This window comes from Protopterus annectens, chromosome 4.part1, assembly GCF_019279795.1.
Source record: "Protopterus annectens isolate FY-2018-M chromosome 4.part1, PAN1.0, whole genome shotgun sequence".
In the NCBI taxonomy this organism is placed as follows: domain Eukaryota; kingdom Metazoa; phylum Chordata; order Ceratodontiformes; family Protopteridae; genus Protopterus; species Protopterus annectens.
The window spans coordinates 1,004,862,637-1,004,878,379 of NC_056734.1; the positions used below are offsets into that span (position 1 = coordinate 1,004,862,637).

The 15,743-nt window shown below is 42.4% G+C and overlaps 1 protein-coding gene across 1 annotated transcript in view; it reads left to right on the forward strand.

The window, feature by feature from the left end:
- Positions 1-15,743, forward strand: part of DLG1 (discs large MAGUK scaffold protein 1) — a 3,205,960-nt gene that overhangs the window by 1,153,373 nt on the left and 2,036,844 nt on the right. Inside the window, exon 5 of the mRNA XM_044070715.1 lies at positions 6,707-6,757. Within this exon, the coding sequence (XP_043926650.1) occupies positions 6,707-6,757 (51 nt within the window). The remainder of the gene's footprint in view (positions 1-6,706; positions 6,758-15,743) is intronic.

Consider the following 15,743-nt stretch of genomic DNA (forward strand, 5'->3'; position numbering starts at 1 on the left):
AAAATACTTATATTTTGTAGCTCAGTTGCGGTCAAACAACTTCTCCAGCCTGCACCAAAGACCAGAACCGCACCAAAGACCAGAACTATTTAGATAAGACAAAGACCTTCAGAAAAACGGACCAACTCTTTGTATCCTATGCTGCAGGTTCACAAGGAAAGGCTATTTCAAAACAGACCATCTCCAAATGGATAGCACATTGTATCCGCTTTTGCTACTCGCACCATGAGAAAACAGTGCCTGTTAATATTGGGTCCCATTCTACCAGGGCTACAGCAACCTCAGCAGCCTTTCTCAGGGGGGTTCCAACCAAGGACATTCTGGAGGCAGCTACTTGGAGTTCAGTGCACACCTTTACCAAGCACTACTACCTTCCATTATACTCAAAAACCAGAGCTGGTTTTGCCGCTGCAGTTCTGCAGGGCATCCTAGGTTCACCTAACCCAGTTTAGTACCAGCCACCCATCCATAGCTTTGGGATTCAACCCAAGTGTGATGACTGCAGCAGTATAACACGAACATAGTACAGTTTTGTACTTACCATAAATGTAGATTTTCGAGTGTATATACTGCTGCAGTCCAGGTTACCCTCCCACCATCCCCTCTACATACCAGGGTGTTAGTTATAACTCCATGTACATCAATCTATTGGATGCATGTCTATATGGTGTATTTGCTAACAGCTAGTACTATTGTTTATCTACTAAGGTATTTTTGCATAGTTATTTGTATTACCTTCCTAGTTGGGGGCACCTGACATCTGGGGCAAGAAAAACTGAAAAAATGGCGTCGACTGCCTCTTTTATCCCCCTGTCGCACTGACGTCAGGGAAGAAGCGACGACAGCTGACACCGGACCAAGACTTTGGGATTCGGCCAACTGCGGAACCGCCTGACGGCAGGATAACCCAAGTGTGATGACTGCAGCAGTATATACACTCGAACATCTACATTTATGGTAGGTACAAAACTGTACTTTTCCTCTGATGACCAGAATTTACCCTTATGTACCTATGAGGATTCTGATGCAGAGGACTCTATTCCCTCTGCCCCACCCCCCAAGAGGATTTCTCTTTTGGTGAAACCTTGCATACTCATAGGGAGCATTTTTGCTGGGAAAGCCAGGATTACTCTGATTCTAAAAAGAGGGTTAGGGATTTCTTACTCCTGTCTTTTCGGAGTCTAGCTTGGCCCCTGACTCTTTACCTCCTGCTCCCAGAAAACCTGATAGATGTTACAGGGTTCCTGACTCTCACAAGTTCCTTTTTAAAAATACTACTGCAGATGATGAGACCATTTCACAGGGACCCAAGGGCATTAAGCCTACTACTGCCAAAAATCCTACCCCCGCTGATAGAGATTCCAGGGTGCTGGATAGATAGGTAAGAAGGTATACACTTCTGCAACCTCGGCCATTAGGGCCTTAAACTGCCAGTTTCATATGTTAAAGTATCAGCAGTGTATTATTGGATTGCTTAAACAGAAAATGATGTTGATTCCTGACTGTGCTGAAAATAAGGATTTACAGGATTTAATGCATTCTGCTGAACAGGTTGGAAAACATACTTTGCAATGTGATTTTGATTCACTAGAGGCATCTTGCAGGGCTGCTGTCACTGAGTCAGTACTTAGAAGGCATGCTTGGCTTAAGGAGCAATCTTTGCCAGATCATGTTAAAGCTAGATTGCTGGATGCTCCCTTAAAGCAGGACCGCCTGCTTGGCAACAAAGCAGAGGTTGTTCTTAAAAAAGATGGAGGAAAAAGCTAAATATATGCAAACTGTTAAATATTTCCTACAAGTGCAGCCTCCAAGACTTAGTAAGCATTGGCCCTCTAAGAATTGGTCCTTTCCTGCCTCTTCCAGGCCTTGAGTCCAAACACAGAACCAGCATAACACCCAGGCTTCAGTCCCTGGGTACGCACAGGACTAAGCAGTGGGGGCTCCCACTTCCAAATCAGGGAGTAGTAAAACTCCTCCCTATGGTAAGCTGTCTCAATGACTTAACTTTAAAACTTCCAAGCACTTCTCAACTGACTGCTCCTTTAGGGGGAAACATTGCTCTGCAGGCAAAAAACTGGGAACTCATTACCCAGGACAAATGGGTTTTAAATATAGTTTCCCAAGGATACAGATTTCACTTCCACACATTACCAACCTCAAACTGTTGGCCAGATCTGCCCCCAAATCAGTGGGCAGAGGCTCAAAAACAAGTACTCTGTCTCTTAAGCATAAATGCTATTCAAACTGTGCCAGAAGAGGAAAAGGGACAAGGTTTCTACTCAAGACTTTTCCTGGTACCCAGAAAAGACAACTCATGGTGTCCTGTCCTGGACCTTTCTATCCTAAACACCTTTTTGGTGATTCCAAAATTCAAGATGATAACTCTTCATCAGTTGCTTCCTATGCTAGGCAAGAATGCCTGGTTGGCAACGCTGGATTTAAAGGAAGCCTACCTGCACATCCCAATCAGGGAATCTTTAAGAAGATACCTAGACTTCAGAGCAGGCTGCATGCACTGTCAGTTCTCTGCACTGCCCTTTGGCTTATCTACTGTGCCCAGGGTATTCACAAAGTGTGTAGCTCCAGTCATTGCATTTTGCTGGCAAAGAAATATTAAAATATACCCATACCTGGACGATTGTCTAATTCAGGCAGAAAGCCAGGACATACTTTTGAATCATCTGGCATTTGTACAAAAGGTGCTAACTTGTCTGAGGTACACCATAAACGAAAATAAATCACATCTTGTACCCTGTCAACAAATTATATTCCTGGGAGCAAGCTTGAACACAACTTCCCAGATGGCTTTCCTCACTTCAGAGAAACAAATTAATTTGACAGCTTACTTCAGACTAATGGCCACAAAAATCCTGCTATCTGCAAGGCAAATACTGCAAGCCTTGGGTTTCATGGCCTCCTGCATTCTACTAATTCCATATGCAAGACTGCATATGAGGAAACTACAGTGGTATCTAAAAAGCCTGTGGTGTCAACATTCTTAGGATCTAGAAGCAATGATTCCCATCATACCTTGCCTACAGTTAGAGTTCCTTATGTGGGCAGAGGCCTGCCACCAAAACAAGGGACTACCATTCACTCTACCCCCTGCCGCCCAAACCCTAACAACAGATGCATCAGACTATGCATGAGGGGCTCACCTGGCAGGGAAGTGCATTCAGGGCAAATGGAACCTAAGTCAAATGCACCTGCATATCAATCAAAAAGAAATGTTAGCTGTACAGAATGGTCTGACAGCCTTCAAGGGCCACATTCTTCCAGGACAATTAATGGTAAAGACGGACAACACCACTCTTATGTGGTACATAAACAAGCAGGGGGTTACCCATTCATACCCCCTCTGCAGACTAGCCATGGCGCTGTGCATCACAGCCTTGAGCTACCAAGTGCATCTACAGGCTCAATTCCTGCCAGGAAAACAGAATACGCTGGCAGATGAACTAAACAGAAATCTCATGGACCCACACGAGTGGAAACTGGAACCAATGACTTTCAACATGTTGATAAACAAATGGCTGAGCCCAGATATAAACCTGTTTGCCTTCCCCCCAGAACTACCAATTGGACAAATTCTGCATAAGGACTCCCCACAAACAAGCTTGGAAAGTGGATGCCCTGTCCTTCACCTGGAAAAATCTATCCGTTTATGCCATTCCTCCTCTGCCTCTCCTCTCCAAAGTACTACTAAAGATCAAACAGAACAAACCAAGGACGATACTGATTGCACCAGACTGGCCGTGCCAACACTGGTACCCCCTCTTGAGTAGTGTGTCACTGCTGGCACCTGCCTCAGACCCCTACCCTGCTGTCACAGCAGGAGAACCAGATTCTGCACCCTCAGCTGCAAACCCTGAAGCTGGCAGCCTGGCTAATTACCTAATCTCTCCATTACCATTCCTCAGTAAACAAGTGTTAGATGTCATTTTGGAGGCAAGGAGGCTTAGTACTAAAAAATCTTATGCTGAAAAATGGAAAAGATTCTGTGCCTGGAACCAAACTCAGGGGATGGGCACAGCAGCGCCCAATTGACCCCATATTCTTCAATACTTAACTGAGATACTTCACAAGGGCTTTTCGTTTTCCTCCTTCAAAATTCAGGCATCAGCCATTTCAGCACATTACAATACAGAGCCACCTCTCTTTCATCCACTGCTCAAGCAGTTTCTCAGAGGGACCAAAAACTTAAGACCACCCAGGAGAGCCCTAACTCCAGCCTGGGACCTTAACTTTGTATTGGAAAAACTCGCTCTTCCTCCTTTTGAACCAGCTGCAACTGCAGAGTTAAAATTCCTTTCTTGGAAAACAGCTTTCCTTTTAGCAATCACTTCAGCAAGAAGGGTATCTGAATTACAGGCCCTTCTGACAGTGGAGCCTTTCATCATCTTTCATGTGGACAGGGTGACCCTCAGGACCAGTCCCTCCTTCATGCCCAAGGTAATATCCAGTGTGGCTCTTAATCAGTCCATTCAGTTGCCAACCTTCTTTCCTAATCCACAGAACAAAGGGGAACGGATACTGCACTCCTGAGATGTGCACAGTCAACTTAGATTTTACTTGGACAGGACTAAATCTCAAAAGAAATCTGAACAACTGCTGGTGGCATTTGCTGCAGGGGCAGAGGGGAAGGCTATTTCAAAGCAAACTATTTCTAAATGGATAGGCCATTGCATTCATTTCTGCTATAAGCACCATGGAAAAACCTATCCCACAAGGGGATTAGACCACATTCAACCAGGGCTGCATCTACCTCTACAGCCTTTCTCAGAGGAGTCCCTACCAGGGACATCCTAGAAGCTGCTACCTGGAGTTCTGTACATACTTTCACCAAGCATTACCATTTGCCAATTTTCTCTAAATCCAGAGCTGGCTTTGCCACTGCAGTCTTGCAGGGCCTTATAGCTGGTCCTAATGCTATCTAAATTCCTCCTCCCATCCTTAGCTTTGGGAATCTACCCAAATATGATGACTGCAACAGTGAAACACGAAAAACATAGTACAGTTGTGTACACCATAAATGTAGATGTTCGAGTTTATTCACTGTTGCAGTCCTAGTTACCCTCCCTCCAGCCCCCTGACTTCTTTTGTCTATACCTGTATTTTTCTTTACTATGCTTAAAAGCTTTTTGGTGTATTTGCTTTTTTGTTGGAGGTATAACCTTGCATATATATATTTACTTGTTTCCCATTAGGGGGGCACCTGACATCTGGGGCAAGAAAAACTAGAAAAATCTTGATGAGTGGATGGGAAATAGGAAATACACCCCGGGGATCACTTCTGTGTCTCTGCTCGTCAGTGGCACAGGAAAATAACTTTCTTGAGTGGCGTAAGCCAGGGAACCTTGTTGGCTAGGCTTGCATAGGCCCTTGGGCCGATAGCCTAGTACCTACCTATGAACCTATGATGTAAGGGTGTCGGCTGCATGCTTTATACATACCCCTGACTACCTGACGTCATGGAAGATGAGACAGCAACTGACGCAGGACCCAAGACTTTGATAATCAGGCTGACTGAGGGCTACTGCAAGCAGATAACCCAAATGTGATGACTGCGACAGTTAATACACTCTAACATCTACATTTATGGTAGGTGTACACAACTGTACTTTCTTTCTAGTGATGCCCTCAACTCAAAGTTGAGGACCCCCCCCCCCAAAAAAAAAGGAAACACTTCTGTGCTCTTAAACTGTTGGTGCATCTGTGACTCTCTAAGAAGCAGCTTGCTACAGTTACTCACACAGAATGGTTTTCACCTCCTCATCCACCATTAACAAATTCCAGTGACCTCTAATGATGTTTTTAATATAATGTGTATAAGGTGAATATACCAAAACACATACCCTGTTGTTTCTTATCCTGTCAAGTCCCGATAAACTATTATTCACTTGAATAAATTCTCTCCCCGATAATGGGGGGTATTTCTTACCCCATTCTCTACTAACATAGTCGACCACATCTGTCAGTAATGTATTGGGATATCCTCTGCCAAGTATTTATTGCATTTTTCAGTATTTATTGCACTTTAACAATTGCTTTGTTTCAAGATATTCCGCATGTTTTTCTACATGCGGATTGTGTTGGTTTTATTTACGGAGAGAAATGTAGTTGTTGTATGGGTAGTGCAAAGCATTAGGTTAAGCACTGTCTTTTTAAATTTCAAATGGCATTGTATTTTTGGCGCCAAAAAGTTTATATTATGGAGTTCTTAACTTGTGTTCTATTGTTCTGATGAAGTCTGCTCTGACAGATGAAAGCGCTTAACCGTGATTTTATGTACTACTATTGAGTAGTTTATTAATAATAAAATAGTGATTTATTGCCTGTTCGAATCGAGTTGCACCTGTGTTGCTTTTCACATTACTGAGACATTTTGTCTTCGTAACGGTGTTTATAGTACATAAAATAAATGATACTTGAATAAGGAGTGTTCAGGCAGCCTGGAAAATTTTATCTACCAAACTGTCTTACATCTGCAGTATTGATCCTGTTGGTTGCTAAAGATGGACTTCCTCCTTACAAGTCTGTTGTAATAAGCACAAGGCTTTTTTTTTTTTATTACAGCTAGGTAGTAACTTACCACACATTACTAAAATAAGTTAAAGTAGTTTGACTTTATAGCTAATGGTCATAAGTAGTGATGATGTATTTCATTTTTTTTCTTAGTTTTAACTTTTATTATTTTTTTATTTAGGTGAATGGAACAGATGCAGATTATGAATATGAAGAAATCACGCTTGAAAGGGTAATGCATTTTTCAGCATTTCAATCCATTATTCAACAGAGTTGCTGTTATTACAATTTGTGAGGAAATACTCTAGTTCTGTGTGGTCCTTGTACTCCTTGTACTCTTGTCTATAATTTTTCATGTGGATGCAGGAGCTGCTGTTGCTGATTTTCCTCTGTGCACTAATTGATATAACATTCTTCATCCATTTTCCTGTACTTTCTTTTTTTATTTTTTATTCATTTGTTATTACTTTTCAAGTGAGCTTGAAAGTCTAAGGTGTAAAGAAAATTGTTAGTTATGCAGCGACAAGGAAAGCAAGTGCAGTGTAAACATTAACAATATTGTTTATGCATTCAGATAAGGTTAAAAAAGGGTTATTTGTTTATGCAAATTTAAGTACAATTTGTATTTTTTTGTTATTTCTGCTTATAAAATGCTTAATGGGATATTGGTGTGGATTCCATATAGAACTCCCTTACAGTACAGCATCCAACAATGAAAATCTGTGAAATTCTGAGGACGTTGTGTATATTTAAAGACGTTTCATTTAACTGTATTGTATTCAACACAGTTCTGTTTGTATAAATTTGTTTAGTGCAGACACTGCTTGTGTTTGTTTGCCTGAAAAAAAATGCTTAGCAATGCATTGGCAGCATTGCTTTTGGCTGCCTAATCAGCTCGGCATTTACTTCAGAGCTCTGGCAAAGTAGAGGTGTGAAGTTTTCATTAGGTGTCCGTATTGTGTGCCTAAGAACAACTGTCAGACTTGAAAGTGCAGAATGACAACAGTGGAAAGCATTATGTTGTAGTTGCAGCTAGTTAAGAGAACTAGACAGATTTATTAAAACATATCAGTGCAGTGAAGCAGTAGGTGTTCAACAGCTGGTGATAAAAATTTAATATTAGCAGGATGTACAGTGGAGTAAAACATGGCTACAGTTTAGAAATGCATACAAGTTAAGAATTGTAAAAAAATCCCTATTAAGTCAGATGCTTGTTCTATTTTTGCTGTGTGGGGAGGCCGACCTATGTGACTGTTGCACTACTGTTTTCTCAGACTGTGCAAAATCTTACTGTCCCTGGAAGCTGTTAAGCGACTGTGTCCGTAAAGTAACCCAAATTGCCTTCATGATAAGGAACTGCAGTATTAAACGTGGTTGATGTGCCATAGACAATAGAAGGGAGTTGTCAGCAATCACAGTAGTCTGTAAACATGTATGGCTAATAATTCAGACCCTTCTTGGAGGGACAGTAGTTATCCTCATGAAATTAGGAGAAAGGAAAAATAGTTGTCAGTGAAACGGCTTTTTCATCTGCCCTTCAAACAGATGTGTGGTAGTTATGAGCTTGCCTAACAGTGGCCTTTATTTATTTAACATTTGTTTACTGGGAAAGTCCGAATTGGAACAAAGCCAATTTTCAGAGGAGGCCGGGGAGAAACACTCCAGATGCATGTCTTTATGTACTGGGAAGAAACTGGAGTACCCAGAGGAAACCCACACGAATGCAGCGAGGACATGCAGACTCTGCACAAAAGGCACTCCAGCCAAGAATCAAACTGGAGAACCACTTGCTCTGAGGTGACAATGCAACAGTTGCACCACTGTGCCGTCTGTCTTTTTTTATAAAAGAAGCACTCATAAGTTGAGCCACTTAAAATAAAGCTATAGCAAATAAGTTTACAGTAATGTCCTAGGCTGGAGTAGGCAGCATTGCAGTGTGTGGGACTCCTGTTCCCATCCAACCTGAAATAGGTACAGCCACTACTGATCTTGCAGTCCTTACTGTGCTTATATTCTGAAACTGAGACTTAACTGGTTCCAGCTAACTTCAGACAAGTGGTAAGGAATGTTATACCAACTAGTTATAAGATGGAATTCATCTTTCTCTAATGCCTAGGAATGCTTCCAGTCCCATTGTGTCAAGTAAGAGTTGCAACCTCTGATTTTAGCCTAGGTAAGTGTTTACTAGGCTAATGCCCACAAGGGCCTTTTTAAGCCTAGCTGTGCATCCCAAATCACTGACAAGTTCTGATACCCTTGGTAAATGTAAGCATAGGCCAGAGAGATGAACCATTTGGAGGTTACCGGTGTCCATTAGAGACATGGTTGCCAAACCAGGGATGGATTTCTTGTTTCCCATTCAAATGTCCAAGTTACACTTGAATTGGGTTGGGAAGGAACTCTGCTTCTCATGGATGGGGAGCCCGTTCCAGAGATGAGGTAGTCCTGGGACACATACCTCTCTCTCCAGCAGGTCCTATTTATTTCACAAGTAAAGTTTAAGTCTTTAGAATGGGGAATTATGATGCTGTTTTTTTGTGGATATGCAAGAGGTCTGTCAGAGTGGGGTCTGACAATGCATTGTATGCCAGGTATAGATCTCTCTTCAGAAGTCTGTAGGAGACAGAATACAGGGATAGGGCCTTGAGGCAGTCTGTATAGGACATTTTACTTATGCCCTGTATTCTTTTAGTAAGGAACCTTTGTGGACATTCCTGTTGTTGGATATGCCTGGTTAGGGACATACCAAAGGAGGCATTGTACTCAATTGATAGATGTGATGAATGCCGAATACAGTGGAACGACTTCCTTGGACTTAGATGCCATACCTTTGTTTATAAGTTGTGCATCATAGAATGGTTTCCTCACCTCTGTAGACACTTGATGGTCAAAGGCTAGATTACTATCTGTGTCCCTACGTTCCTGACTACTAGGTCAACTCTAAGGGGTGTTTTGTCAGTGTGATAGTTACCAGGGATGGATTCCCAAAGGATACTGTTATGCATTTCTTGCATTTAGTTTTAGTCCATGGCTCTGACACCAGTTGTTTGTCTGTGTCAACCCCTCCTGGAGAATATTTGTGTCAATGTGAGATTCAACGGCAGCTCCAATTTCACATTCATCTGCAGATTTTGTCGGCCAGAGACCACTGACATTGGCCTTGAATTCTGAGAAGTAAATGCCAAAAAGGAGAGGTCCAAGGGCTGATCCCTGAGGGACTCCACTTGTGACTGGCCTCTTTGTAGAGTTGGACTCCCCAATTCTAACTTCCTGGGTCCTGACTGTGAGCCAGTTGGCTAGCCACCGGGTGACATACGAGTTTGTACCTAACCTCAAGTTTGTCAGCAATTCCCGAGGGGGGTCTTGTCACATGCTTTGGCCAGGTCAAGGTAGGCAGTGTGAACGATTTTGCCCTCATCCATTGCTTTGGTACCCTTCTCAAAGAAGTCCACCAACTTAAGTAGGCACGATCTGCCCTTGAAACCAAACTGGGTTGGGTCCAGTGTCTGGGGGTTTACTACAGCTCTGTTGATCATCTCCATGATAATTCTTTCCGTGGGTTTACATACAAGACTGGTGCGATTTATTGGTCTGTAGTTTCCAGGGTCTGTAGATGGCCCACCTTTGTGTAGAGGCATGACTGTTGCCTTTCTCCATTCATGAAGCATGAAGCCTGTTTGGAGGCTACAGTTAAATAGTAATTCCAGAGGCCCTGATAGGTCATGTTTCATGTTATTTAGAAGGCATCCTGGGATATTGTCTGGGTCTATTGATGCAGTGTTCTTTGTCTTAGAGAGAGCATTAAGGACCTGTTCCCTAGTGATAGTAGGGTGAGTTACATTTGATATTTCCTGAGTGAAGGTTGAGGGGGAGAGGGGGGTAAAGTTGGAGCAGAATTTGTCAGCCAGGACGTTTGCTATATCTTCTGGCTCAGTATAGGTAGCTCCATTTACAATAAGCTCTACACACACAATTATGTATTGCCTTTGACATTGTGGACATAGTTAAAGAATGCTTTGTGGTTGTCCTTGGCCTGGGAGGCCAAACTTACCTCAAATTTGGTTTTGATGGACTTTATTTGTCCTCTGAGTTTGTTTAGTTTGATGAGAGTGCTTTTATCCTTCTGGGTGCTGTGCCTCCTAAATTTTGCCATGATTTTCTTCCTCCTGTTATACAGCCTATTGATTTTGTGATTCCACCAGGGTGGCTTGTGTTTTGAGTTCATTCTTGTACTTCTTCCTGATGGGTACAGCTGCCTCTATGCAGCTGTTAACATGCTTGTACAGGGTTTCTGTGTGAACAGTTCTGCATAGGCAGCAGTATTCACAGGGTTTTAGGGGCTTGAAATTTTGCCAGGTTTTCACTTAGTAGCAGGAGGTTAGCCTTAGAATAATCCTTGAATATTCTAGGTTTAGCTGGGGGTCCAGGTTTTATTTTTACTTCAAATGAGACCATGTTGTGATCTGACCTTACCAGGGAAGGCATTACACTAACAGGTGTAGAGCAGTCTCCCATAGTAGTGGGGATGCAGATCCAACATGGTTGCACCACTGTTTGGTGTATTCATAGGAGTCCATTTTGTGGCCTGAGCTTACCAAGGAAGGCATTACAGTGGGGGGTGTGCAGCAATCGCTCATATTAGTGAGGATCAGATCCAGTATGTTTGCACCCCTGGTTGGTGTAGTGATTATCTGGTCCAGGGAGTCTTTGTTTACAAAATCCAGAAATCTCTGTGCATGTACGTTTGGTGCCATATAGGATTCACAGTTAATAGTGGGGTAATTAAAGTCACCCATGAGTATGATATTGGGTTGTGTGGTTAGGGTTTTTAATACATTTAAATACATGGTATGGGTTTCCTGGATCTTATAGGGGGGGACCTGTAGCTTGCAAGAAAGTGATATTGGATTTTACCTATGGTGATTTGGACATGGAGCAGCTCAAGTGCATTGTCCTGTTTGACCAGCCTTGAAGTATATTTATTTTTAATATAAATAGAGATATCTCCACCTTTAGTCCCCGTTTGTGAAATAGCTGGCTATGGAAATTGTTGTAGACTGTGCTGGTTTCAAAGAAAGATGGTACTTGGAGGACTTTCCTAAACCTACCTGAAATGCACAGTTTTTGATGGTAGCCAAATTCAAAAGTTCTTGGTTCTGCAGCCTTCTTCACAAGCACACTCCTGTCTGCTTTTCTGCGGAACACTGTTGTATTCTCATTTTTTTCAAGGAAGGTAGATATGTTGCATTTTTGTCCAGACGAGTTTGATTTTGTTCTGTTTTGCAAGATACCATGTTCTCAGGTTGAAGTAAGGAAGGTGGGAGAGAAGTATATAGTCTACAAACCATTAATAGCTGAGGTGGCAGTAAATATGTGTCTTGTAAGGAAATGCTTTTGTGTTCCTGCAAAACTGGATGTACCATACCTCTCAACTGTACAGATTTTCACAGAATGTCCACATTTTTGCCTCATATTTTTGGTCTGTTTTTCACAAAATTGTAGTTTTTCTAGGAAATCATTGACAAAACATTGAAGAATGAAGTCAGAAAATAATGACTTACATTTGAGTTTCAGACTTCATACCCTTCAGAAAATTCATGCTAATCCAAAACCTGTTATTCTATCAACTTTCTAAGTTTGTTAGAGCAATATCTAAAACTTGTCCCTGTTTTGGGACCTTTTCCCACCCATTATGTATGTTTTTTTTTCCAGAGGTTGAGAGATATGATGTACACCTATGCAACAATCATTATTTATATTCCAAGCATTCTTGAGTTTTTTTATAGTTTGAGCTGTCCTCTTATTTCGTCAGTGGACTTTAATGATTTCAGAACAAGGGTCACGTTAAAATTCCAGTTGCTCTGAAAGTCTGTTAAATTCCATATTTCAGTATTGTTTTTTTATCCATTATTTTGTCTTGTTGCTGAACATCAGCCTCATCCCAACCCCCAACCTGTCAGTTTATTTTTCCCATCACCAAATCACCAAAAGGCAGAGGTTGGCTGGGAGGGGACATCATTAAGGCAGCTGTTCAGGGGTTGGTTTTAATTTTCTATTTTAAGCCCTAACCCTAGCATCCACCCAGCCAAAAAACTATGTGTTGGTAGTGTGTTAGGGAATAGCACTGCTCTGTCCCTCAGTAACACAAAGAAAGTATCAGCAGGGCATCTCTACCCACCAAAAAAAAAAAAACGCTTTGCCCTTATGACCAAACCACACCAACCATGGGTAAATGCAGCAGTACCCACACCCAGCCATTGATTACTGCTGTAGTCACCAGTAGAGACCACATTTGGAGTCAGCATTACAGATCTTGTGGAAGTATGCTTTGTGCATCTTCTAATGCTATTAAAATTGCCATCCTAGGTGTGAAAGGGGTGCCTTTTACAAGACAGCAAGTAAACATACATGCAGTTCAAAAACATTCTGGGATTCAGTCTTCAGTCATCTTCACCCTGAGCACTTCATGCACCCTCCCCATTCCTACAATTAAATGATGTCTTACTTGCAGAAAACTTCACCCATTTTTTTTTTAGAGTCTGTTCATAAAGTTGCCTCTTAATATATGACCAGCTTTTACCTTCCCACCAAACCCACACTTTTATCATTTGCTATACTATCTAAGTTGATTCTTGTTTCACTGACTTTCTCACCGTGGAGTTTCTAAAAATAGCAGCTAAGTCTTGTGCATACAATGTTGATTTTTCCATCAGGTTTCAACCTCTGGGTTATTTGATCCAACTTTGTTCATTTTGAGAGACTTCAACTCCACAACTCTGCTGCCTCTACTCATAATGCACTACTCCCTCCATCTACCGCAGGTCTCATTTTCCATCTTTCAGGACTGCAACGGGATTTAGAGCTCTATTGTGTATCCCTTTTACTTATCGAAGAAGCTTGTGATTTTCTACTATTTTGTTTCCCTCTTTTTTAAGTTGCAGCAGTCTTTTAAGGATGCACCTGGTGAGGGCTCCCTTCATGTTGTTGTAGGGGCAACCCGAATGGTTGCTACCCAAACAGCAGAGGTGGTTCATAGAACCAGGGCTACTATGGAGCTTTCCTCCACAAGAGGCTTTTTCAGTGCACCTGAAGGGTTACTTGGCATTCCTGCTCTGAAGGCATTTGGGGGTCGGTTGGCTGTCAAAAGCTTGGGAGGCATTACCTCAGATGCATAGGTGTCGAGAATCATATCTAGAGGTAATTATATAATTACAGTTTTATTTATGCTAACAGTAACAAAGAAGTAATTTCCAGATGTTCAACCCTCTCAGAGGAAAGATGGATCAGTCAAGATTCAAAAGCTGATAGCAGATCAATTCATCCAAAAGGTCCCACCATACTAACAAGGATCCAAGGTCTACTGCAGATTCTTTTTTGGTGCCAGAGAAGAACAAGGACCTCTGACCATTTTTGTGTATAAGCAAGTTGAACCATTATGTTAAGCAAGACCAGGTTCCAGATGGTCAAAATGCAGTCCATTCTGCCTCTGTTGAGGAAGGACTATTGGATGTGCTTGATAGATGTCATGGATGCCTACCTTCATATAGATTGTGAGGCAGTCCAGGAGATTTCTGCTCTTTCTATTGGGGGCAGATCATTCAGTTCCAAGCACTGCCCCTTGGTTTCACCACAGACCCCTGGGTGTTCAACAAATGCATGGCAGTCGTGGCAGCCTGGCTTAAGCTGTGGGGGGGGGGGTTCCAGGTTTTCCTGTATTTAGATGATTGGCTCTTTACTACCTCCACAAACGTTTCTCTTGTCAAAGCTCAGGACTCCTTACTCCAGTTGTCTGTTCTTAAGGATCATGGTGAGCTACAAAACTGTCCATCTTTTACAGTTCATAGACTACTATTTGGGTATGGCTTCTCAGACAGCAAAACTCCCAGTTCACAAATTAGCATCTTTTCAGCACAGGTTTGTGCATTACTCAAAACTCCAGCCTCCATGATTCTAAGGCTCTTGGGACACATGGCAGCAATGACACTTCTAGTCTAGGTTCTATATGAAGATTCTATAATGGATGTTAGCAGCCCAGTGATCTTAACCCATCCCAGGAATTTCTCTGTTGCCATAACAGTTGTTGGGTTCAGGTGAAATGGTGGTTGGAATCCCCTCTAGTTGCCTCAGGGCTGCCTTTTGTTCTCCAACTTCAGGCTATGGTCATGTTGGGCACCTCTCTTCTGGGATGTGGAGGGCATTTGAAAAGGAAGATAGTCCAGGAAACATGGTCATTTTCAGAGGCCAATCTTCACGTCTGTGCCTTGGTGATGAGAATTGTAGGCTTTTCAGGAACTTCTCTTCAAGGGTGCGATCTCTGATGGACAATGTCATTTGTCTTGTACCTGAACAAGCAAGGGGATCTTGTTCTTGTCTTGTTTGTCAGGAGACCATAAGAGTATGGCAATGGGTGAGCTCTTCTCAATGATTACTTATTGCAGCTCACATTCCAGGGAAGGCCAACATCTTGTCAGGTAGTTTAAGCAGGAACATCCTTCTCCAGGAGTAATCCCTAAGTTCAGAAGTAGCAGCTTGGATATTTGTACTCTGGGTCATCCTGTCCAACATGAAATACAGCAGTTTGTATGCCCTAGTTACCCCATAGGGACAATCACCAAGAGGTGCTCTTCTTTATACTCTCCACCCACCCCCAGATTTTTGTACTCTGGGTCATCCTGTCCAACATGAAATACAGCAGTTTTTATGCCCTAGTTACCCCATAGGGACAATCACCAAGAGGTGCTCTTCTTTATACTCTCCACCCACCCCCAGATTTCCTGTACAGCTGTTCTTCTATTCCCCTCATATAAATTTTTCTTCAGAAAGCAGCCTGGTGCAGAGCGACTGTAATTCACATTGCCTTGTTCTGGCCCCAACAAGTTTTGTTCCCCTTTCTATGGCCTCACTTCTGTCATTCACCTTGAGTGCTGATCCCATTCTAGAGTTGATTTCCTATCTGTTGTGGCTGTGTCTGCCCAACCTTCACACCATCAAGGTAACCACATGGCTTCTCCAGTTCCTGTGATGGCCAGGAATCCCAAGCTGTTTGACAGATATCAATATTTTAGCCTCTTGCCAGAAACCTTCTACATGGAAGATCTGTGCTAGGTAATGGAAATACTTTGTGGTGTAGATCCCTTTTCAGCTCCTTTTAATGGGATTCTGGATTATCTTGCTGATCGCTCTCAATCTGGTCTGAGTTATTCTACTATCAAGGTTCA